The sequence below is a fragment of the Mastomys coucha genome, unplaced genomic scaffold, assembly GCF_008632895.1.
Source record: "Mastomys coucha isolate ucsf_1 unplaced genomic scaffold, UCSF_Mcou_1 pScaffold5, whole genome shotgun sequence".
Taxonomy (NCBI): domain Eukaryota; kingdom Metazoa; phylum Chordata; class Mammalia; order Rodentia; family Muridae; genus Mastomys; species Mastomys coucha.
This window is the reverse complement of record NW_022196911.1, coordinates 103,651,685-103,676,659: the sequence shown is the minus strand read 5'-3', so window position 1 is coordinate 103,676,659 and position 24,975 is coordinate 103,651,685. Positions and strand designations below refer to the sequence as shown.

General features: G+C 47.3%; 1 protein-coding gene across 2 annotated transcripts in view; it reads left to right on the top strand.

Annotated features, from left to right (window-relative positions):
• The first annotated feature begins 1,326 nt into the window (after window positions 1-1,326).
• Window positions 1,327-24,975, top strand: part of Pitpnc1 (phosphatidylinositol transfer protein cytoplasmic 1) — a 257,448-nt gene continuing 233,799 nt past the window's right edge. The window contains exon 1 of one of the 2 annotated variants that reach the window (XM_031351330.1): window positions 1,327-2,228. In XM_031351330.1, the coding sequence (XP_031207190.1) occupies window positions 2,181-2,228 (48 nt within the window). In that variant the 5' untranslated portion in view covers window positions 1,327-2,180. The remainder of the gene's footprint in view (window positions 2,229-24,975) is intronic. The other variant, XM_031351331.1, reaches the window with a different exon arrangement.

The following is a 24,975-nucleotide window of genomic DNA, read 5'->3' as shown; positions in this document are numbered from 1 at the left end:
CTAGGACATCCAGGACTACATAGAGACACCCTGTCTCAAAAACAAAACAAAAACAAACAAAATCTTCAAGGAATTTGGTTTAGCTTTAATTAGCTGCTGTAAATATTTCTGAGCCAACTTTGGGAAGCTTTTCTCTAGAAAATAGTTTTCTTTTTTTGTTTCCTTTTCTAACCAGACTAGAAGCTAGATTTAGGGCGTCATTTGCCTAGTAGACTGGATAATGTTCCCTGAGCTCTAACCTTTGGTCATCCAGATAACTTTAGCCAGAGCCCACCCCCCATTATGTTGCTTAGTGACTTATTGAGCATAACTTTAACATACTATATTATTGAGGCCTGCGTAGTCTGCATTGCCCAATGCGAGCTCTATGGGTGTATGTGGGTCTCCAGACCTTACAAGCACACACACGCATGTGTGTATCTCTGCATCTATATTTGAGAGCCAGTAATGCTTACACATTATCCTCCTATAGGCAGTGGATGCATTTTTTTTTCCATTTTTAGGAAAACAAGCTTAAAAAAAAAAAACCCGAATGCCAGACAAATGAAAACCAGACTTCAGCAGTTACGTGCTGCTTCCTGAGTAACTGAAGAATGTGCTTCTTGTGGTTAAAATGAGAGATCTGTTTAATATGGATGAAATACCAACACCCCGGGCATTTTTATTGACATTTCACTGTGACTTTTTGAACTTAGGAGTGCTGACACGAAAACCTATTCTTTCTGCTCTGGGAAGCCTGCAGTACCATTGCAGAACCAGGGAGAAAGAGGTAACAGGCAATGCGCCACTCCCCCTCCCCCCCAACCCCCGCCGTGTGTGTGTGTGTGTGTGTGTGTGTGTGTGTGTGTGTGTGTGGTGTGAGTTCGCGCGCATTTGTACTTTGTTTTCACCAACACTGCTGCAGGATTCCGGTCTTGAGAACATGTTGAAAATAACACACTCTAAAACCATCACTTCTCTTGCTCTGGCCTTGCTTACTTCATCAGAGAGAAAAAAAATGTTCGCTGTGAACATTTGTAAACACGCCCCCAGCCCCAAAGTCAAGGGGCACTCGTGCACTTTGGAAACAGTTTCCAAAGCGACTAAGTAGAGAGCCCTACTGCACCCAGGTTACATTTGAAAACAGATCCCAACGTTGTAAGAGTCCAGGATAGCCTCTCTTTGCTATTCTCCTCCGTGTTAGCTGCTCTAGGTTCTGGGACAGCCCTGGCGTCTGGCAGCAGACGGGGAGAGACATGCTGTTTTGTTTAAATCCTCCACATTCTTTGCCATTTCCCCATTGGCCGGATGGGGCTACCCTCCCCGCCGCGGCCGCTGCTGATGTCAGCCTCGTCGCTCTCGCTCCTCCCGCACCCACCTCCCTGCCCCAGGCACACTGCAGCTCGGCGCGGACTCTCCAGTCGCGGCGAGGTAGCTGCAAACTCACGGGCACGCACGGCGCTCGCAGAGCCTTGGGACTCGGGGGAGGGGACGCGCGCAAGGCGCTGGCAGCCAACCGCCGAGGTTGAAGACACCCGGGGCCCAGAGCAAGGCAGAGCCCTGGCGGCTGCGGCTTCCCTTTTCTCTCTCAGCTAAGCTCCGGAGAGACTCGGGGACTGGCCCTAAAAAAGAGCAGGAAATCTTGTTTACCGCCCGGGGAGAGGAGCCCATCGAGCCTTTGTTTGGAAAGTCAGCATCGCCTGCTCCCGCGGCAATGTGTTCCTGGTGACATTAACCCAGAGTAGACGGGTAGGAGAAAAAGGGGGCTCGCCAGGTTCAGCTCTGCTTTCGGAGGAGGATCCAGAGGCGACTTTTGTGCGTTTGTTTGAATTTGTGGAAATCCCTTTTCCTCCTCCTTTTGCCTCTCTTGCCCGCCGCCGGGCATGTCCTGATCTGGTGGCCGCGCCTACCAGCCTGGGGCTGCTGATCCGAGCTGTCTCCCCCGGGTCTCCCTCCCTCAGTGCCTGACTTTGCAATACAGAGAGAGCTGATCTCTGCGAGGAAGGAGGCGGGGGAGTCACAGACACCGGGACCCGAAGCTTGACATGCTCCAGGGCGGACCGGAGGCAGTTAGGAGCTGAGCGCACCACCCGGGCTGCTTCGCTCGCCGGTTCCCAACGTCTTTGCCCTCCTCTGGGCTCCAGCCTTGCTCATCTGTTGGGACGCCCCCTTCTTTCCCGGGGTCCGTGGCCGGCAGGAACATGCTGCTGAAGGAGTACCGAATCTGCATGCCGCTCACCGTGGACGAGGTAGGCACCGCGCCCGGCCTCGCCCGCTCCGGGTCCCCAACCGCCACCACTCGGCCGGCGGGTCCACTGCGTGCGGCGGGGAAAACCCTGGCGCCCAAACCTGGAGGCTGGAGGGGGAGGAGGCAGGGGATTCGCTGGTCCTACTCGTCACCCCGGCAGAGGAAAGGCGGCGTGGGGGTGGGGCGGGGGAGTCCAGGTGAGCTCTTCGGGGACATCTAGAATCAGATTACTGGGGACCACAATGCGTCACAGGGAGCTGTTGCGCCCCCTCCCTCCAATTAAGCAAATGCACAGAGTACAAGAGCCCAAGCATGCTCTGCAGCCAGAGTATCGGGGTACCCCGCCGTGGTGGTAGCCACAGTTCCCATGTCCCTTTTACAAGGTGGGCTTGCAGGGACAAATCCCGCGCGGGTGGGATCTGCAGACCAGAGTCCCGCCTGGGGGCACGTAGGAGGCCTGGAGAGGGTCGGTTTAGAACCCGACTTCTCCTTGTCCCCTCCGGTCTAGGCGCTGGCTCCTGCCCAGCCGGAGCATCCAGGCTCCCTCCGGGACCTAGCTTGTCCTTTGCTGACCGCCTGGCTCGGAAACTTTCTGTGTGTCTCGTTCTTTTCCCCGGCGGGGAGCGTGGTCTTAGGAAGAGCCCCAGTGGTGGGGCCTGCGGCGCGGCCACCGGAGGGCGCTCCAGGCCGTCGGGCCCGGCCCTTGTGGCTCTGAGTTTCGGGGCTGCAGGGTGGGGGGCTCCCCGCTCAAGGGCTCGGCCTCCACGCGCAGGTCAGCTTGCATTCTTCCGATTCCTCCTCCGCACCCCCCCCACCCTCCGTGCCCCCATCAGCGAGCTCCGCCATTGAGGAAACAGTGACTCAGTGAGGGTCACTCCGGCCCGGGCTCCCTTTTCGTTCCCTTTTCTCCCCACCTCTTTGGATATTTCATAAGTGCTTTGCGTCTGTCCAGGGACACACAGCCAGAACATGAAGCCAATCAAGTCAATTTGAAAAAGGCTCCTGTGGTTTGGTGTGGCAACAAATGAAATCAGCGATCCACGACATATTTGTATTTAAAACCGGTGCATTTAATCTATCCGACACGTGATCTACTCACTACTTTGTGAAAGGGGCCTTGTGCTTTTGTGTTACTCAGACAGACTAAGGCTGGCAACCCCACCCCCTAGGAGGGTGGCAATCTTCCTTCTGCATCTGGCACCAGTGTTAAGGTGAGATCCTAGGACAATCCAAGGCAAGATCAAAGTAGTCTGAAGTTTACAAAACACGCGATACTGGCTGCCAATGACAGAGAGGGCTAGCTTAGCCATGCCCCACTTCCCACCCAGGGCCTTATCAACGAGCATTCTGGGGTGGCAGCATTTTGAGCTGGGTCTTAAACGGTTAGGTGTCTCTTATCAATGGAGAAGCAGCTTACAGCTTTGTGAAAGAAAGGCAAATGAATGGGATTGGACATGCGCACACACTCCTCCCTGGTGCTGGTGCTTGTGAACGTGCTGGCTTCCCACCTCTGGGATTGCTGAGAAGGACCAGGGCAACCTGGAGGTATCCTACATGCTTCCACTCCATTTCCTGCTTTGACTGTGGTGGTAGACCGGACTGTGCAATCCTAGGGCGATGATGGGACTCAGTCAAACATAGAGTCAGGTTCTCTCTAAGTAGTCCTGGCTGTCTTAGAACTCACTATCAAGACCAGACTGGCTTCAAGCTCACAGTGATCAGTCTGATGGGATTACATGTATGTCACCTGGCTCAGCCTTTCTTTCCTGCTAACATATCTTTATCCTGGTTGGTTTTCTTCTGGTACTTTCTTAAGCACCAGGCAGAGCATTTCCCCCCACATTTGTTTAAGTATTCAGTGTAGTAACTGCATTTGAGTGGTTTAGGTGGATTTTTTTTCCTTTCTTTCTCTCCATCCTTTCTTTATTTCTTCTTCTTTTTTGGGGGGGGGGGTTCGAGACAGGGTTTCTCTGGTTGTCCTGGAACTCACTCTGTAGACCAGGCTGGCCTCAAACTCACAAATGCACCTGTCTGCCTCCTAAGTGCTGGGACTAAAGGCGTACTCCACCACCACCCAGCTCTTTCTTTCTTTTGATAGGGTTTCTCTGTAGCCTTGACCTCAAACTCAGAGATTCACCTGACTCTGCTGCCTCTCACGCGCTGGGATTAAAGGTGTGCACTGCCACACCTGTCTAGAATGACCTTTCTTTATTGGCCGAGGAAGCCAGGCTCTACCTATAGGATAATTATAAATTGCTTAACATGAAACCTACTAGACTAAAGTAAGTACGATTCAGTTCTATTCTATGAAGTCATATGCTGAGTTTTAACTTTTATTTTTATTTTGTTTTAGTATACTCTTTGTGATTCTGGGGGTTGAACATGGCCTTGAGCAGGGGGAACCAACTTCTGCCTTCTGAGCTGACATCCCCCAGCCTGAGGTCTTACTGTGAAGTTGTTCTCTGTTTTGTCAGATATGCAAGCCAACATTTTAGATGGGAGGTCTCAGATAAGAGAAAAATTCAAATTAGCCACATCAGCGGATGGGTAAGGAAGGTAGATTTGGCTGGCTAGATGTCAGACACTGAGCTGTAGGGAGTCTGACCGGGAGCCCACCCCACAGCCTCTGCCATCACATGGAGACGCCCTGCTCACCGGCCCTGATACTCAAGGCTGGGGAACAGCTTGTGTCTGGCTGCAGAAGGTGGTTACAGCCACTTAGTTTTTGGTAGCTCAGCTTTTGCTTCAGCTTCTTCAGGCTCCCTTTGGACTTGATGCAACCTGTGTGGACCTTCCTGGTGCTTGCTCCTGGTTAACTTTGGATGTTAATTAGTAGCACTCACTGGGTTTTGCCAAGGAAGCAAATGCTTGAGTTTTGGGGAGTCGGGGTTAGTGTCTGGTCTCTGTCCCTTTTCTTTCTCCCCTGACCCTACATGGCCTCTGGTCTCTGGGGCTTTGTGTAATGACTGCTACACTGATAAATGCTAGTAATCCCAGCGCTTGGGAGGTGGAGGCTGGAGAGATTTTGGTCATCCTCCGCTATAAAATAAGTTTGAAGTCCGTCTTGAAACTTTTTCTTTGCCCCCTCCTGCACAAAACAAGGTTAAATGCTGTGTTCCAGGCTGCGCACCTAGTTAATAGCAAAACGAGGAGGAGCGTGCTTGTAATGCCTTTGTTTGTTTTTCCTTTCCCTGAGCTCTGCAGTGTTTAATCCAGGAAAAGGAAAATCATTTCTTGAAAACAGATACAGTCAGCACTGTCATCGAAATAAAAAACCAGGGGCCTTTGGATTGTTACAGATAGTATTGACTTCTACTCTCTCCAGTCTTATTTTAACACATAAAATGTTCCCCAGTTCCAGGAAAGAGAACAGCTCCGCGAGACGGAGAAAATAAAGCTGAGCTTTTGTCTAGAGCAGGGTGTTAATGGTATGCTTGTATGTGCTTCAATGGAAGAAAGCTTGCAGGGCAAGACTGAAGCCCTAGGTTTGCACTACACCACACACACACACACACACACTCCCACCCCACCCCCCAACGCACTCACAAGGTGGGGGACTGAGAATATCTGAATAAGGAATTTAAAAAGTAAGGCTGGGTAGTGGTGGCACGAGCCTTTAATCCCAGCACCTGGGAGGCAGAGGCAGGTGGATTTCTGAGTTCAAGGCCAGCCTGCTCTATGGAGTGAGTTCCAGGACAGTCAGGGCTTCACAGAGAAACCCTGTCTGGAAAAAACCCAAAAAACAAACAAACAAACAAGCAAACAAACAAAAGAGTTCAAGACCATGGATGGGAGAGAGAGACTCATCAGTGAAGAATACTTGTTCTTGCAGAAGACTTGAGTTCAGTTCCCAGCATCCACATTGTTCCCCACAACCATCCATGACTCCACTTCTAGAAGCTCCAATGCATTCCTTTAACCTCTGAGTGCACCAGACTGAGTCATGCAAACCAAAAACAAAACCCTCAGTACACATAAATAAATGTGTATAAGTTCAAAGCCAGCTCGGGCTACTTAGTGAGACTCTGTCTAAATAAATAAATGAATTAATACATACACAAATGAAAAGATAAGTGTTTCACAGAGACTGAAGCCCATCCAAAAAAGAATGCAAGGTAGGCATTTTAGTTTTTATTTAAAAAATTATACTATCTTTAAGAAAAAAAAAACTTTTTTTTTTTCCAGACAGGGTTTCTCTATGTAGCCTTGGCTGTCCTGGAACTCACTCTGTAGACCAGGCTGGCCTCCAACTCAGAAATCCGCCTGCCTCTGCCTCCCTAGTGCTGGGATTAAAGTCATGCGCCACCACTGCCTGGCTCAGGTAGGGATTTATTTGCAGTCTTTAGGGATTTGCTGCACAAAGAAGAAAAACAGAAACATCCGCCTGCTCCTCAAGGATCGAAGAGAAAGGCAGAGTGACAGGCACGGACACAGGATGTCATTGTGTGCTCTCCTTTGGTGGACAGCCAGCACTCTACCCAGGAGCCTCTGGTCCCGGGAGAGTTCCCCTGCTGATGTTTCTGAGAATGGAGATGCTAGGGTGGGAGTCGTTTCCCCTGTCTCTTCCTCCCTCTCCATTGGAAACTGTGACGGAGTGTTTCTGCATGCACCTGCAGACCTTGGAGGGAAGAAGGTTTTTTGTTGTTGTTTAGTTTGGTTTTTTTGAGACAGGGTTTCTCTTTGTAGCCCTGGCTGCCCTGGAACTTGCTCTATGGACTCGGCTATCATGGAACTCACAGAGATGCACCTGTCTGTGCCTCCTGAGTGCTGAGATTTAGTAGCTGATAGTCGCATCCACTCTGTGTATTGTATAAAGTGGAACCCTTGACTATGAAGGCTAAAGACTACTCAGAGTATGGAAAACATTTTTTTTTTTTTTAAATCTTATTAATTTTCTGACTGTTCCTAGTTGAGAGGAGCTAAGGCCAGGACTGAGTTTGATCTCTTACTGATCCAAGTGGCTCCGTGTGCCAGGGTCGCTCACAGGCAGTGAACAATGTTCATGAAGCCACCCCGCTCTCTAGCGTGCAGAGAGTCTTGCTCCTGAGAGCCGAGGACTGTTAATGGATAAGCACGAGCTTTCCCCACTAATGGACTAGACAAGGAGCAGATCCAGGCTGCTGGCTGGGGTTGGGAAGTTGACTTTGTGCGGGAAAGGACACTGCCCTCCCCAGTCATTTAAGGGGACACCTGTCATGTGGAACAGATTCCCGGCCTGGAGAGGGGGGGAAAAAGCATACTGTTCTTAACAAAAGCTAGTTGGCCATGGTAGTTTAATTATTCACTTTCACAATAAATAGAAAGATAGTAAGCTGGTAGTTGGAGATTGTTGTTGGGCTCTCAAACTCAAGGACTTGCACATGCTAGCCCAGGTATTTTTGTCCTCAGCATTAAGGCTCTTAAAAAAAAAAAAAAAGACTTTTCATTTTATTTGTATAAATGTTTTCCTGCCTGAACCTATGTGCAACACATGAGTGCCGTGACCGTGGAGGCAAGAAGACAGGGTCAGGTCTCCTGGGACTGGTGTTCCAGCAGGTTGTAAGCTGCCGTGTACATCCTGGGAACCAAAGCTTTTGCCTGGCAGGAGCAGCCAGTGCTCTTTTCCTGAGTTTCCCTCTAGCCTCCTCAGTTAGATAAGAGAAGGCAAGGTTCCCGGCCTGGCAGACCTGGATGTCCTGTTTTCTGTTAGCTAGAGGTCTGGATAGCTTAGGCAACTCTGGAAAACCTTTGAAAAGTAGATATCAGCTCCATCCCCTCTTGGTAAAAAAGGATGAGTTCTGGACCTCACCTAACGGACGTGGGGAAGTCGGGAAGACTGTGGGTGTGGTGCAGTCCACCCCATGGGAGATGAAAAGGGAAATTTTACATCACATCCCCAGGCTTCCCCGACTCCCGTTGGAAATTGGGAATTTTGTGGGATTCCCAATGGAGGTTTTTATTTTTTTATTTTTTTGTAGGCCCCTAGGCAGAGGAAGCGCAGGTGTATCATACATACTGTGAGCTGCAAAGTTGGTCATCTGGAAAATAGAAAGTCGTTTCCAAAAATTTTTAAATTTTGGAAAATATAGCTCTCACAAACAGAGCCTCAGCATGGCCCATCTTCAGGGCTCCATGGAAATGAACCTTGGGACGGGCCTGAAGCCAACCCTTTGGTTCTTGGTCATCCCATCTAAGATATAAGAGCCTTCTCTGGCTAGGGATACAGTGAGGTAGGGAGGGTGTTTGCCTAGTGTGTAAAGTACTTTTATATTGAAAGAAGCTTGAGACTGCGGAGATGGCTCGGGGGCTGAGGCTGCGGAGATGGCTCGGGGGCTGAGTGTACTTGCTACCCTTAAAAAAGGACAGAGGTTCTGTTCCTAGTATTGTGATCATCAGGTGGCTCCAGAAAGACCACACCAAGGCAAACAGTTTATTGAGGTTTATTGAGAGGAAGAAGGTCAAGGTGGCAGTGAGAAGATAAGGGGTCAGGGAGGGGGAGATCAGAGGGGTCTTCCTTTTATATATGGATAGTGATGTAGCCACAGGTAAAGGTGGAAGGTGGATTTTAAGAATATGGTGGCTGTCGCCTTGACAACAGGTGTGCGGGTTTTCCTGTCCCCTGGGTGTGATGCCACTGGTTTCTGAGGTTTTGATACCAACACCTAGCACCCACATTGGAGCGGAGGAGAGACACCAATGTGTGTAACTTCACCATAGGAGATTGGAGTCCACTTCTGGTCCCCGAGCACACACGAGACACATACACTCACACAGACACATACCTATGAAGAAAAACAGAACAGAAAACAACAAACAAACCCTAACAACAGGATTGCCCTTTTTGGCCCTGGCTGGCCTAGAACCACTTTGTAGAGTAGGTTAACATCAAAGTCACAGATCCGCTTCTCTGCTTCTCAAGTATGGGGATAAAGGCATCTGCCCATCCTACCCCTGAAAAATAAATCTTCAAAGGTAGGTAGATCTCTGTTAGTTTCTGGCCAGCCTGTTCTACACAGTGAATTTCAGGATAGCCAGAGTTACATAGTGAGAACCTGTCTCAAACCATGCCCCACCCCTCAAAAAAATTTTCAAAAAGAATGATCAGATAAAAAAAAAAAAAAAAAAAAAAAAAAAAAAGAATGATCAGATATTCAATAGCTTAAGACACCACCCTGGTTGGGGCTGGAGAGATGGCTCAGTGGGTAAGAGCACTGACTGCAATTCCATAGGTCCTGAGTTCAATTCCCAGCAACCATGTGGTGACTCCCAACCATCTGTAATGGGATCCAATGCCCTCTTCTGGTGTGTCTGAAGACATTAACATTGTGCTCACATGCATAAAATAAATCTGATAGGAGCATGCATACACTAAATAAGAATCCTGGAAGACAGCTGGGGAAGGTTATCAAATACGTCTAGATATGTCTAGATACAAGTCTAAGCATCTATATACAATCAGGGTGTGACGCGGTTGGTCCACTGCTCAGGGTCTTGGGAGGTTGAAGCTGCATAACATATAGGCTCCCTTCTTTCTGGAAGGCTCACGTGGTTGTGACAAAATAAAGTCCCTTGCAGTTGGAGGACCAAGGTCCCTACTTGCTGTGTGGCTTTCTTTAAAGACTGGCCCCTAGAGGCCACTTTCCATTTCCTCCCATGTCACCCATTTTATGAAGACATGGCAGTTGGTTCTTTCAAATCAATGGAGAGTGTCTGCTGCAAGTTTTAATCTCTTGGCATTTTTTTATCTCAGACTTCAAAGGAACCCACTGCTTGATCCAGGCCTATCATATTCAAGGGAAGAGGATCCTACAATACAGGGCAGGGCCATTCTGCCTAGCATGGGGCAATGGACTTGATTGAAAGACTCCATTGGAGGAGAGAAGGAACTGCATGTTAATTTAATTTAGTTATACAAAATTGCAGGTTGGTATTTGTACCATCATGAAAGTGTTCATTTCACAAGATACATTCTTGGCCTTTTGTTGGGTGCTCAGTGCTTGGGGACAGTGCTAGCAGCAAGGCAGACACAATCACTGCCGTTCGGAAGTCAGGGAACAGAGGACAAACTGGAGAAGTTCACTAACATTTTGAAACCAATGATGTTTTGAAACCAGAATTGGGGATGTAGGTTGATAGCCGAGTCCTTGCCTAACATGAACAGGATCCTGCGGTGGGAACAGAGGAGGAACAATTGGATTGCTATGGAAAATACAAATCAGTAAAGCATTTAAGACATGGTTCATGAGATGATCTCAGGGGTGGCTCAGTGAGTAAAAGCACTTGGTCCACAAGCAGGAGGCCCTGAATTTGAATCTCAAGAACACACGTAAAAGCTGGACAGGCCGGTGACTCACACCTAAATTCCAATACTCAGGAAGGCAGAGACAGGTGAATCTCTGTAAGTTCAAGGCCAGCCTGGTCTACAGAGTGAGTTCCAGGACAGCAAGGTCCAGACAAACTCTGCTTCTTCCTTTTTTTTTTTTAAAGTTTTTAGGCTTTATTGTAGAAAGCAGGGAGTAAGAGAAAGAAGGTAGAAAAGTAGAGGCCAGCCATGGCCACGTGGAGAGAGGTGAGAATAAAAACAAGAAAAGAGCAAGAAGAGTAAGAGAGCCAAACTCTGCTTTGAATGAATGAATGAATGAATGAATGAATGAATGAATGATTAAATAAATAAAAGCTGGACACATAACAAGGGTCTGGAGGCAGCCAGGAAGGAAACTTTCTGGATGTAGCTTGTTGGGCCTATGCAGCAGAAAAACAATTAGAAGCTCCCTGGCTCCAACAGGACGGAAGGTGGCATCTGCCCTGGGGTGCCCTAAGATCTGAACACTCAGGCTGCCGTGGCTGGTGTGCACCAGTATTCACACACTCATGCACACAATACAGAGAGACACACAGTGGGGGAGGGGGGAGTTAAGAAGGTGTATAGAGTTATTTGAGCACAAACTTCAGAGAACCCCCCAGCAGAAAGGTCTGAATTGGAAATTATGGGTTATAGCTCCTGTCCTCCAGGAAATGGCTATAGCTGTCTCAGGTCTAGTCAGCTTTCCAGAAAATCGTGTCCTCTTCTGACAGTGTGGGGAAAATGTACGTGCCAGATTTGAACCAAATGGCGGTGACTTAGGTCATAGGGAGGGAAAAACATTTAGTGCTGAGAAGTGGGTCCAGTGCTGGCCGTAGGGCTGCAGGATACTGCAGATCTTTGAGGTTCTAGTTCACAAGGACCACGCCAGTCAGTCCCTCAGAGGGACTGGAGACCCTTGGGAGGGGGAAAAGAAACAGCACTTGGAACCTTGGGACTTTCTTTGATATAGCTCCTTTGCCAAGACTCTCAGGCCGAGTGAACCCAGCCGCGCTGCTCAGAAGTTGAGCTCACTGAGATAGATAGCCAGTTTTTGATGGCAGTAATGTCTGGACCCTTCTCCCTAGGCTGGCAGAATCCCCTCAGGGTAGGTAGGACACTAAGAACGTGTGTGTGGGGAGGGCGGAAGGCCTGGGTGTTCTGTCTTGGCTGCTGGCTATATACATGATAATGACAAAGGAAGGAGTCTGGGGTCACCCACCACTTCCTGGCTGGCTGCCTGAACAGCATCATGCAATGCATTTTGTTGACTTCGAAAGATGAAGTCAGAGCTTACCAAGACTTCTTAACAGCGAGTGTTAAAGTGACTCATTCTCATTTCCCAGCACCCAATACAAGAGCCTGCCCTTAGAAATGCCTCTTAAGACGTAGCGGGAGTGGAGGCCTGCGAGTAAGTTCTCATTAGCTCATCATCTCATGACTCACTCCAATTCTCTTAACTATTGATTGATGGATTGGGTTTCCCTAGACCGACCTTGAACCCACTATCTTCTTGCCTTAGCCTCTTAAGTGTTGGGATCACGGGCCTGAATCATCAGGGCCAGGTGTGTGTGTGTGTGTGTGTGTGTGTGTGTGTGTGTGTGTGTGTGTGTGTAGGTAGGCCAGAGAGGGACACTGGTGTCCTTTATCACACTCTACCTTAGTCCCTTGACAGTCTCTCACTTAATCTGAAGCTAGTCTGGTAACTAGCAAAACCCATCCATCTCCATCTTTCTGCAGGTAGTTCTGAGGTCGCAGGCACATCCTCTGTGTTGGCTTTTTACGTGGGTGCTGGGGATTTGAACTTATGTCCTCAAGCTTGCTCAGCAAGTACCCTTACCCACTGAGCCATTTCTTCAAGCACAGCAAAAGCATCTTTGCTCCCCTGAGCATTCTATCTGACCATCTTAGGGTGGTGTTGCTATCGCCTGGCTGAATCACCCTGAGTAAGAGTGCCCAAACAAATGTAATTTGATGACACCCTATAATAATGTTATTTAAGCACTTAATCTAAGTGGCTAATCCAGACTGCTCCCTGGCCCCACATTCATTTTCTCTCTCTCTTTCTCCCTCCCCCCCTATCAAACACACACATAGACACACATACATACACAGAGACACATGCACACATTCACCTATGTCTATTATACAGGCATGTAATGCTAATAGACCCAGCAGCTCACTCACACAAACCACACAGGTGCATGTGCAGAAACACAGACATGTTGCAGGATATTTGATAGCACTGTGGGCCCCAAGATTGTGTATTTACTGAAAAATTGTTTCCGGTTATGGTATGGCTCAGCCTTTGCATATACCTTTAATCCCAAACAATAAAGATGAAGTTAGTTTGTGGAAGGAAGCACCTGGGTTTGACAGTGATGTGTAATTGAGTGGCAGACATAGTGATAAAGCAGGGAAAGATTTGACAGAATGGGATATGAGCAACTTTCTTGAGAAGAGAGGGGGAAAAAGAGGCTACTTGAGAGATCAGTACAGCCCCGGGGAGTGGTGGCGCATGCCTTTAATCCCAGCACTTGGGAGGCAGAGACAGGCGGATTTCTGAGTTCGAGGCCAGCCTAGTCTACAGAGTGAGTTCCGGGACAGCCAAGGCTACACAGAGAAACCCTGTCCAAAAGAGGACAGAGAGATCAGTACAGGCCGAGGAAATAGGAAAAAGAAGGAAACAGTTTTTACCAGGATGGTTTTACGGAGACAGGTTGAAGAGAGAACAAGCTAGACACAGGTAAAGGCAAAACGAGTCAGAGAATGAGAAGAGGCCAGGAGATTAGAACAGATTGCAGAGTTAGCCCAAGCAGAGCAGTTTGGGAGAAACCAAGAGGAGCCAGATTGAATCAGCTAGTGTGGACAGGAGTTTTGAGCCAGAAGAGCTGCGTTGACCAGCCACCCAGAGTTCAGAAAGAACAAGAAAGGGTGAGCTTATTCAATAGCGAGACCCAGAGGCTGAAAACATTCTATGTCTAGATTAGATTGTCGAGCCTAGAAGCTTCCAGGACTAGTAAGCCTTGGAGACGGTAATTACTTCAGATGAATAAAAAAGATAGGTTTTTTTTTTTTATTTTTAAGATTTATTCATTGCGGGCAGTGGTCGCACATGCCTTTAATCCCAGCACTTGGGAGGCTTAATGCTTATGTTAAGCAGTTCTACTGTCCCTTTTATGGGACCAAATTTTGCTCTGTAGTCCAAGCAAGCCTTTAATCCCAGCAGTTGAGAGGCAGAGGCAAGCAGATTTCTGAGTTCGAGGCCAGCCTGGTCTACAAAGTGAGTTCCAGGACAGTCAGGGTTACACAGAGAAACCCTGTCTCGAAAAACCAAAAAACAAAACAAAACAAAAAAAAAGATTTATTTTTCTTATTTATGAGTACACTGTAGCTGTCTTCAGACACACCAGAAGAGGGCATCAGATCCCATTACAGATGGTTGTGAGCCTCCATGTGGTTGCTGGGATCCAAACTCAGGACCTTCAGAAGAGCAGTCAGGGCTCTTATCACTGAGCCATCTCTCCAACTCGAGGTACTTTTTACATACATATTCACACAATACACAGACTCAGATGAGAAAAAACAGACCCACACTCATGCAGATACATACAGAGACATATACATTCACACACACCGGGCATACAGAGACAGATATACATATAACACAGATATGTGTACAAATACATAGATGCACATATAAATATACACATGACACTCACACAGACGCCCTCCCTGTTATGGCCTGATTTTATTCGTTATGTGAAGGCCTCATTCTGAAGTTTCGAAGTCTGTGTATTTTTGCACTGGGAAAAACACTAATCTTAATGCTTTTGTTTTTGTTTGTTTGTTTTCCCTCACAAGACAGGGCTTCTTTATGTAGTCCTGGCACTCCTAGAACTCTTGTAGACTATACTGTCCTCAAACTTAGAGATCCACCTGCCTCTGCTGCCCAAGGCATGTGCCGATACTGCCTAGCTATCTTCATGCTTATTTAAAAGAAGTGAATCAACCGAAGAATGGAAAGTCGCTGTTAACTTGGGTTTTACTATAATTAGTTTAAACCTTCACTGGGTCATTTATTTATTTATTTATTTATTTGAGACAGGGTCTCTATAGGGCTGGTTATTTATTTATTTATTTATTTATTTGAGACAGGGTCTCTATAGGGCTGGCTAACCTAGAGCTCACTATATAGACCAGGCTGGCCTCGAACTCACTGAGATCCTCCTGCCTTTCCCTCCTGAGTGCTGGACTTAAAAGATGTATGTCACTACACCGGGCCCTTCACTGGGTCTTATTTGCTGGATTCTTTATATTTCCTGGCATCTCTCCTGAATTTTCCAGTTTAAATTTATAATTAAACTATAATTACATTTATAATTACAATTAAAAATTATAAAGACTTTCCCTTTCTCTTCTTCTGCTGGGGCAAGCTTTCTACCATAGAGGGCTACCCTCAGGTCCAGTTTGTCTCCCCCTGTCCCTTGCCAACCTCTGGTTAATTTTTGAGACTGGAATTTGTGCTATGTATTTCCAGGCCGACCTTGAAATTTCAATCCTTCTGCTTGAGCAGTCTTTGCGCTTGGCAGTTAATTGATGCTTAGGATGGAGAAGTTTCACTATCTCTGTCTTCCGCAAAGGGTTTGTAACTTTGTATGACCTACTGGGACAGTTTATAGATTGTAACATAGCCCGTCTTGCATTCAGGCTTCCTAGAAAGTCTCTTGTAGGACTGTGCAGTCCCTAGAAAGCCCAGGGCTGCACACCCTCTGTTTTATCTCCGCCATCTCTGCTTTCCTGTCTGTCTGACATATAGGTTGTGTAAGCTCTGTCTCCTGGCTCTGTCAACTCCCAGGAAGGAACTAGCCAGTTACCCTGTGGCAGGAGGGCTTGGTGGGGTGTGGCTTGCTTGTAGCTTACTTAAATAGTTTTTAAAATCGTCCACAAGCTCATACACACCGTGTGATGGTGTTTTGAGCTTGCTCCGCCCACTGTCATTCTCCTTCCGGATCCCATCCAGCCCCTGCTTGCCAACACATCCCCTCCTCCTCCTGACTTCTCCTTATCTTTTTCCTGATGCCTGCCGGAGCAGGGGTGGAGGGTTATTTACTTGAACAAGGGCACATTACCAGTCGCTATGCCGGGGGTGTCTGTGACTCCCCTCCCCGGGCGACAAGCCTTAACTCCTCAGGGAGCTCCTTAGGGGCCCCTCCCCCAGCATTCTCACAAATTCCCTAACTCCCAGCTCTGAGCGAGTATGTTCTTTGTTGCCTACCTGGCAGTAGTTCTGTCTGTATGTGTGTGAGCGAGGCAGAGCGGCAGAAGCGTCACAGAGGCAGCACTGGAGACTGCCTGAAACTAGAAGTGTTAAAATTTGATTTATAAATACACTCAGGGCCCTTGTGCTGATCTCTTCCACCATCCCCTCAAAAACCAAACAGCCAGATCGGGCAGTGGTGGCGCAGGCCTTTAATTCCAGCACTCAGGAGGCAGAGGCAGGTGGATTTCTGAGTTTAAGGCCAGCCTGGTCTACAGAGAGAGCTCCAGGACACCCAGAGCTCTACTGTGAAACCCTGTCGTCTCAAAAAACAAAACTCCCCATCCCCCCCAAAAAAACCCAACAAATATTTGGGGACCAGAGATGGCTCAGCGGTTGAGAGCGCTGAATATTCTTGCAGAGGACCTAGGTTCAATTCCCAGCAACCACATGGTGGCTCTGAACTGTCTCTAACTCCAGGGTTGACACCAGACATACGCTCAGACAAAACATCAGTGTACATAAAATAAAAGTAATTTTATTTATTTTTAGTTTTTTTTTAAAGATTTATTTTTTTTTATGCATATGAGTACACACTGTAGCTGTACAGATAGCTGTGAGCTTTCATCTGGTTTTTGGGAATTGACTTTAGGACCTCTGCTCGCTCTGGTCGCTCAGGTAGACCCTGCTCCCTCTGGACGGCTCCACTCCCTGGTTCCTCGGGCCCAAAGATTTATTTATTATACATAAGTACACTGTAGCTGTCTTCAGACGCACCAGAAGAGGGCGTCAGATCTCATTATGGGTGGTTGTGAGCCACCATGTGGCTGCTGGGATTTGAACTCAGGACCTTCGGAAGAGTAGTTGGTGCTCTTACCCGCTGAGCCATATCACCAGCCCTATTTTTAGTTTTTTGAGACAGGGTTTTTCTGTGTAGCTCTGGCTGTCCTGGAACTCACTCTGTAGACCATGCTGGCCTCGAACTCAAGAAATCCACCTGCCTCTGCCTCTCAACTGCTGGGATTAAAGGCTTGCTTGCACTACAGAGCAAAATTTGGTCCCATAAAAGGGGCAGTAGAACCGCTTAACATAAGCATTAAGCTGAGCTTTTTCTTCTTCAGAACAACTTTAATAATGAATCATTTTCCTCTTTGAGAAGAACTTTTTGTCATTTGTTCTTTTATAAGAGAACCACCCCTACACTCCTGGGAATCATTGCTTTTAATGGCAGCAGAAACCTTTGGCTTTCTGAGGTATCAGCTGTGGGGAAGGGAACTCCAGAGCACCTGCGTCTTGATGGAAATTAGCTGCTGCAGAAAATAGCTCTGGGAAGAGACAGGCCACGCCAGGCCTCTGAAAACGTCAAACCCTTCACGTGCCAGCAAGCAGACTGGGGGGCCTGGGGGCCCAGAGATGATGTTCACCCGAGTTTCAGGCATGTGCCACTCCTCCTCCAGTACCTGGGATCGAACCTAGGACCTGTATGTGCCAGGCTGAATCTGTATCTATCTGGTCTATCTACACACTCTACCACCAAGCTCCAGGTCCAGCCCTGACTCATGTGCTTAGCATTGCTTCCTAAGACAGTTTACAAACCAAAAGTTCAAATCTGCACGTAGAGTAAGAAATTCTTTTCAGAGGGAAGGTTTGAAAGATCATAGCTAGGTAGGACCTTACACATAGCCAGGGAGGTGCTCTACCACTGAGCCACACCTCCAGCCCCTAGAATAAAATTTATTTGTGTGTGTGTGTGTCTGTCTGTCTGTCAGTATGTGGATAGATATATGCATGCACGTGAGTGCGGGTGCCTGCCAAAGCCAGAAGAGAGTGTTGGAGCTTGTGTTGTGAGCCATCCACCTGCTGTGGGGCTTGGGAACTGAATTGCAGTCCTTTGCAAGAAGAGCAAGTGCTCTTACCTGATGAGCCAATCTCTCTATCCCTCCCAGAATAAAGTCTTTTAACTTGAAGATTATTACTTTAAGAGGCTGGTCTAGAGTGCATATCAAACATGTTTCATCCACATTAAAAAAATAACAATAAAACAAAATATTAGGCAGCTGGGCTTGAGCCAGGGTCGTACAGCACCCAGGAGGCAGAGACCAGTAGTCTCTGTGAACTCGAGGCCAGCCTAGTTTATATATTTAGTTCTAGGACAGCCTGGGCTACACAGAGAAACTCTGCCTCAAAGCAAAACCAACAAACAAAAACCTGGGCTTGCTACTGTGTGCATTGGGGTTTTAGGGGGCAGTGGTGGAGGCAGGAGAATTCCCAGGCTTGCTGGCTGCCAGCCTAGATCCAGGTTCTGTGAGAGACCCTGCCTCAGGGGAATGAGTGAGATGAAGAGTGATGGAGCAGGATGCCTGACATCTTCCTCAGGCCTCTGCTCAAGTGATGCATGGATACACGCATCCTTACATACACACATGAGTGTACACGGACACACACACACACTGCACGCACACACAAGTAACCAGGGTTTATACTTTCAGTTAAGGATTGTCTAAGAGGTAAATATTACATTAAATTTATTTCAGTAGTGCTGATAGCCAAACGTAAGAATTAAGGTATCTAAGGACATTTTTCTTTTCTTTTTTCTTTTTTTTGGGGGGTGGGTGTGTGTTGGGCCAAGTCTCTCTGCTGCTGATGCCTGGGGTTGCCTGACATGTTAGTTAAAAGGAGATAATGAGATCATATCTCATAATCGTGAGACATTTTATTATAGGAAAGAGAAAATGGGCCAGCCATGACTGTGGAGAGAGAGAGAGAAAGGAGAGGAAGGAGAGAGTTGGGGGGCAAGAGAGTAAGAAAGGAGGCAAGAGAAAGAGGAGGGGACAAACCGCTCCTTTTTTTTTTTTGATATTTTTTTTATTTACACGTAAATTTCTCCTTTCCCAGTTTCCCTTCCAAAAAACAAACAAACAAACAAACAAAAACAACAAGAACAAACCCCTGTTGTTTCCCCCCTCCCCATTCCTGCTACCCCACCCTCTCCCACTTATTGGCCCTGGCATTCTGCTACACTGGAGCACAGAACCTTCACAGGGCCAAGGGCCTCTTCTCCTATTGAAGATCGAATTTGCAATCCTCTACTTTACACATGCTGCCAGAACAATCAGACCTACCATGTGCAGTCCTTGGTTGGTGGTTGAGACCCTGGGAGGTCCCCAGTGAAGGAGTTAGAGAAAGGACCTATGGAGCTGAGGGGTTTGCAGCCCCTTAGGATGAACAAAGCGCTCCTTTTATTGTGAGGTGGGGCTATCTGTCTGTGGGATGGGCCATGCCTGGCTGTGGTCAGTTAACTGGGGCTAGGGTCCAGCTAGAGTGCTGGGAGCTTGGGGCATTGTCTACGTGACAATCTAAGTGACAACACACATCTCCTGCATGGATCTGTGAGAGGTTGGGAGTGAAACAGGAGCCAGGGACCCCGGAGTCATGGCTGAACTCCTTTTGCCCTTTGCAGGCAGAATTATTGCCTATTGAGATTAAAGTCATGTACCACCATGCTTAGCTATGTTCATTGTTTTTAGTGGCATTCAGATTGGTGGATAGCAATCATGTACCACTCTAACAAAATGCTTGAGGCAACCACCTTAAAAAGCAGAAAAGTTTACTTTGCCTTCACAGGAAGAGAAGTATGTATTCTTAACTGTGGAGCCATCTCTCCAGCCCCCAGTTAGTGACCTTTGACAAAGTGCTACTGTTTCAATTCAGAGAAACTGTTATATTGTCCTTACACAGGGGAAAAAAAGATGTATTGGCTTCAAAATACTTAACTAAAATAAGACAAAAAAAAATCCCGTGAATTTTTCAAGCATTTCAGAGGAGTGGAGTTGTTACTGCTAAAGTGGAGGGCAGAATATTTGATTAGAGATAGTGTTTTATTCCTGTACAAGGTAGAAACAGACATTAATTGGACTCCTTTTCTCGGTGAGGAAGTACGGTTAAAATGTTACCTTATTTTCTTAGAATATAATAAATGTTTAACCCAGGAGAAAAAAATTAAGTCAGTATGATGGCTTATTAATACATGAACATTGTAACATTTTCCTTCTTGTCATTCTTAATGATGTCTACAGATAGGGCTCTTGGCTCACTAGCCAACTATCAGAGCTCGCTAGGCTTTCATTTTATTTGATATTTTCATATAATATTTTGATCATGTTCCTTTCCCTCCCAGTCCCTCCTCACCTCCTCACCTCCCCACCTCCTCACCTCCCCACCTCCCCACCTCCCCACCTCCTCACCTCCCCACCCACCCAACTTTGAGTTTCCTCTCCCTTTCTCTCTCTTTTAAAACAAAAAACAAGAGAAAACGAAAGAGAAAATCAAAACCAACTAGAAACCTGTAAGACAAAACATATCAGTACAAAAAAAAAACCCATGGAGTCTGTTTTGTGTGGGCCTGCCCTGGAGTGTGGGGGAGAAAAGGGGATGTTTCCTTTCCCCAGTTTTACTATCTTCTTCATCACCATCTTCAGCAGCAGCGTCAGCCTCATCTATTTTGGCTGTAGTGAGGACTGAATTCAGAGACTTGCGCATACCACTGAGCTACATCCGGAGCCTCTCATTAGATATTACCATTTTCATTACATTTTACTCAAGTTCCTTTACTGTATGTATATGTTTAGGGTCAGAGGACAACTTGCAGGACTTGGTTCCCCTCTTCTAGCACGTAGGTCCCTAGGATTGGATATAGGTTGTCATGCTTGGTGGCAAAGACCCCTTACATAGCAAGCTGCCCAGTCATCTTGCCAACCCTTCTCCAGCTCCTCCCCCTCTTTATTTTTGTAACATGGGGCCTCACTTTGTTATTCTGGCTGGTTTTGTCTGTGGGGACCTTGGCTGGGTCTGGAATTTGCCATGTAGACCCTGCTGACACTCACACTCACTGAGATCTGCCTGTCCCTGCCTCCTGGGATTAAAGGTGTGCACCAACGTGTGCTCAGGCTGCTCTTCAGCTCCTGGGCTTGAAGAGCCGTCCACCCTAGCCTCCCAAGTAGCCAGGACTACAGGTGGTATGTATGGGTCACACACATGATATGTCCTTTTGTGCAGCCCACAGCCACTGTCGGTTTTCCTGAAGACTGCAGATGCCAGATGAGAACCTTGTGCATGAGCCCCACTGGGACTGTCTACTGGAATGTGTAATTGCTAGGGTTAGTGGCCCGGTGACATAACTCTCTTTCAGGAAGGTTTTGCTGAGTTTGCCCTGTTTTGAAATGACTACACACACACACACACCACCTTCTTTCACGATCCTTGGTTGCTGAGTGTGGTTTTCTTAGTACTCAAAACACGCTGCGAAAATAGCTCTTTAGCTTAATGACCTGGGCTGAGATAAGGAAGTGGTTATCTAACCCTCCCACGTGCAGAAAGCTTGGCAACTTGAGTCGCTTTTGGTTGCTGGGGCATGAGTTACACCTTGCAAGCTGGGGACTTAACCCCAGTCTATTGAAGATGGGGATAAATCCTTTTTTTTCTTTTCCTGAGCTTTTTTCCTTAATGATTATTATTTTAAAATTTATTTTTATTTTATGGATACGAGTACTTTGCCTGCATATATGTTTGTGCACTGCTTTGGTGGCTGCTACCCATGGAGATCAGAAGAGGGCACTGGATCAGCTGGCAGTGAAGTTATAGACCGTTGTGAGCCTCTCTCTGGGTCCTGGAAATTGAACCTGGGTCCTCTGTAAGAATCATAAATGTGGTGGGCGGTGGTGGCACACGCCTTTAATCCCAGTGCTTGGGAGCCAGGTAGATTTCTGAGTTTGAGACCAGTCTGGTCTACAGAGTGAGTTCCAGGACACCCAGGGCTACACAGAGAAACCCTGTCTCGAAAAACAAAACAAAAAAATAAATAAATAAAGGAATCACAAATGCTCTTAACTGCTGAGTTGTCTCTACCATCCACCTGTGGTTTTTTATTTGTTTTGTTTTGTTTTGTTTCTGCAACAGGGTCTTGCTCTGTAGCCCACCTTGGTCTAGAACTTTCTCACCCCGGCTGACCTCATGCTTTCTGCAGTCCTCCAGTCTCAGCACTCCTGAGTGCTGGGCTTACAGGCGTGACCTACCACGCCTGGCTTGAAAGCCTATTATTTTTTGTTAGGTTGTTTTCCCTCTCTTATAAAGGAACAGTGTCCAAATGAAAGGTCCACAGAGTCACGATTCGATTGTTTACTTCTTTTGGACTGTGTGTGACGGAAATTTGGACATAGCCAAGTGTGGTTACGGTTTTGGACAGGGTGACTTACGGCCTGTAGATACGGTTGTGCATAGATGTGTTTTCTTGCCAAGATCTGGCTGAAAAAGAGCTTGGTAGTTGCTCTTCCTGTTAAAAAAAATAAAATAATAATTAGGCTATTAGTTGTCTAAATGGAGTAATCCCCTTTTGGCTCCTCAAGAAAAACACTTCTGAGATAGCAAGTGTATTTAAAATTAGCCATTACTTACAGTTGTTTGGCCTCTTGCTCACACTCCTGGAGTTTGTGTTTCCCTCTTCCCTCCTCCTTCCTCCCCCTGCCCCCATCTCTCCCTCTTAGTGTTGATTCTGTCAGGATCAGTGTTTATTTTTATTCTTTTACTTTGTTTATTTATTTTATTTTTTGGTGACCATGTGAGGCAGGATCTGTATACGTAGCCCGGGTTAGCTCTGAACTGAACTCTCTCTATAGCCCAAGCTGTCATTACATTCTGCCTCAAGCTCTGGGATTACAGGCATCACGGGCCCTGTGGATGAATGAATGAATGAATTTTAATTTTTTTTTCTTTTTTTTGGTTTTTCGAGACAGGGTTTCTCTGTGTAGTCCTGGCTGTCCTAGAACTCAACTTTGTAGTCCAGGCTGGCCTGGAACTCGGAAATCCACCTGCCTCTGCCTCCTAAGTGCTGGGATTAAAGGCGTGCGCCACCACAGCCCTGCTATGAATTTTAATTTTTAAAATTTTATATGTATGGCTGTTTTGATTGCATGTAGGTCTGTGCACCAGGTGCCTGTTTGGTGCCCATGGAGACTGGAAGAGGATGTTTGGTGCTCTGGAACTGGAGTTACAGACAGCTGTAAGCAGGTGCTGGGAACTGAGCCTAGATTCCCTGAAAGAGCTGCAAGTGTTCTTGACTGCTGAGTCATCTCTCTGACCCAGCCATTTTATGTTTTAAAGATAAGAGGTCCCCGCCGGTTCTTAGATCAAAAGCAGCGAAATCCGTAGCATCATGAGAGGCTGTTTCACATCTTCATCTATTTTTCATCTGTAGAGTGGCTTTCTCCTCAGGGTTGTCCAGGCCTACAGTCTCTGCTGGAGAAAGAGTTTACCCCTAGGGTCTTCTAGACTTTTCCTTTTAAACTGAGAACAACGGAAAAAGATACTGCGGGGCGGGGTGGGGGTTGGAGGGTTCTTTCCCGGGCTCATCGTCTGCAGCTTTGGGGCAGGAGCTGTGTTGCTCCAAGCTAGCTAGGCTCAGGTCTGCCCTGGACGTTCCTTGGCATCAGGGTAGTCGTAGGACCTGTCCACCTACGGACTGGAAGCCCCGCCCAGGACACGCCTGTGGGTGCGGCTCACCCAGAGCAGGATAATCGCTCGCATTCTGCTTTTGTTGGCTGTTTTTGGATGGCTGATCAGCCACACCTTGCAATGTTGACACTATGAGTCCTGCTAATTGCCTCCTTCCACAGAAAGAATCATCCCAGAAGAGACTCATCATCCATTCCTCAACTTGTGGTTTCTTCTGTTCTCCTTAGCAGGGACTTTCAGTATAGGTTGCACTAGACAAGAAATTATCCCCGCAGGTGAAATGAGCCAATTCAAGTCAAAGTAAAATGACAGGTTTATTGGGAGCAGCTCTCACAGGAGTTCACCAACCACACAGCAGGGGGTCAGTGAAGTTACTGTGCAGAGGGAGGTAGGGGAAGAGAGAGGCAGAGAGAGATCAAAATGTCTGTATTGTTTAGGGAAGATCTTCTGGGAGAGGGGGTATGCCAGCCAGGTCCTGTAACAGGTCGGAGCTGAGGGATGCTGGGAGAACCTGAAGCCCAGGTCCACTTTGGTATGTTAAATATGCACATCAGCTGCTTGTCCCGAGTCCGAAACTCAGCCTCAGGGTGCAGAGTAGACAAGTCGTTAGTGGACCGGAGTCTCCACCTTGTGCCATCTGTGATTTCATTTACAAAAGCTCAACTTACCTGAATCTAGATTCTCACTTTTAACTCAGCAAGACCTTGCCTAGTGTGCGCGAGACCCTCCATCCCTGGATTCCTCCTCACTGCCCCAAAGCAATACCAATAAATAACAGCAAAAAAGCCTCCTCCTTTTTGCCTGTCCAAGGTACTGGTCACTTGAAATGCAAATGTAAGGGAGGAAAGTCACCCTTTCCATGTGGGGACAGCTAGTGACAGAAGGGCTTGCACCAAACTGTGTGTGAAATACCAGTCTCCCCACTTTTAAATTCCGGACTAGAATCTCTTTCCTCGTTGGAGTATATATGACTCATCTTGGAATCTGTCTTGCATTTTAGGAACATAGAAGTGGCTTGGTAGGTAAGGAGCCACGAGGACTTGAGTTTGCGTCCCTACCACTCAAGTGCTAAAATTCTGGAGTGGTGGCGGCCCTCCCTTAAAAAAAAAAAAAAAAAGATTATTTTATGTCTATGTTGCCTGCATGTATGCATACCATGTACCTGGTGCTTTCAGAAGTCAGAAGAGGGCATCAGATTTTCAGGAACTGGAGTTATGGATTATGAGTCATCCTGTAGGTGCTGGGAACTGAACCCCTGCAAGATCAAGTCCCCTTAGCCCTGGGCCTTTTCTTCAGCCCTGGCAGCCCTCACTTGTAATACCAGTATTATGAAAGTTGAACATTCCAGCCTGCGCCCCACATCAGGTCCTGCTCCTCATCTACCTTAGCCAATGAAAAGAGACAGCCTCTTTCCAGCTCACACATTGGACACGTCTCCTTTTGCTGCTTTTCATGTTTCTTTGGCTCTTTGGATGGCTGATTTGGGCCTGACTTGGGGTCCAGGGTGTGGTCCCTAAGTTTGATAACACTACCACTGAGGAAGTGGAGATTAGGAGGATCCCTGGAACTTCCTGGCAGCTAGTTTTGGCTAATCCTGAGAGCTCTGGGTTCAGTGAGAAACAGCTGCAAAAACTAAGAGAGAAAAACATCTGGTGTCAACTT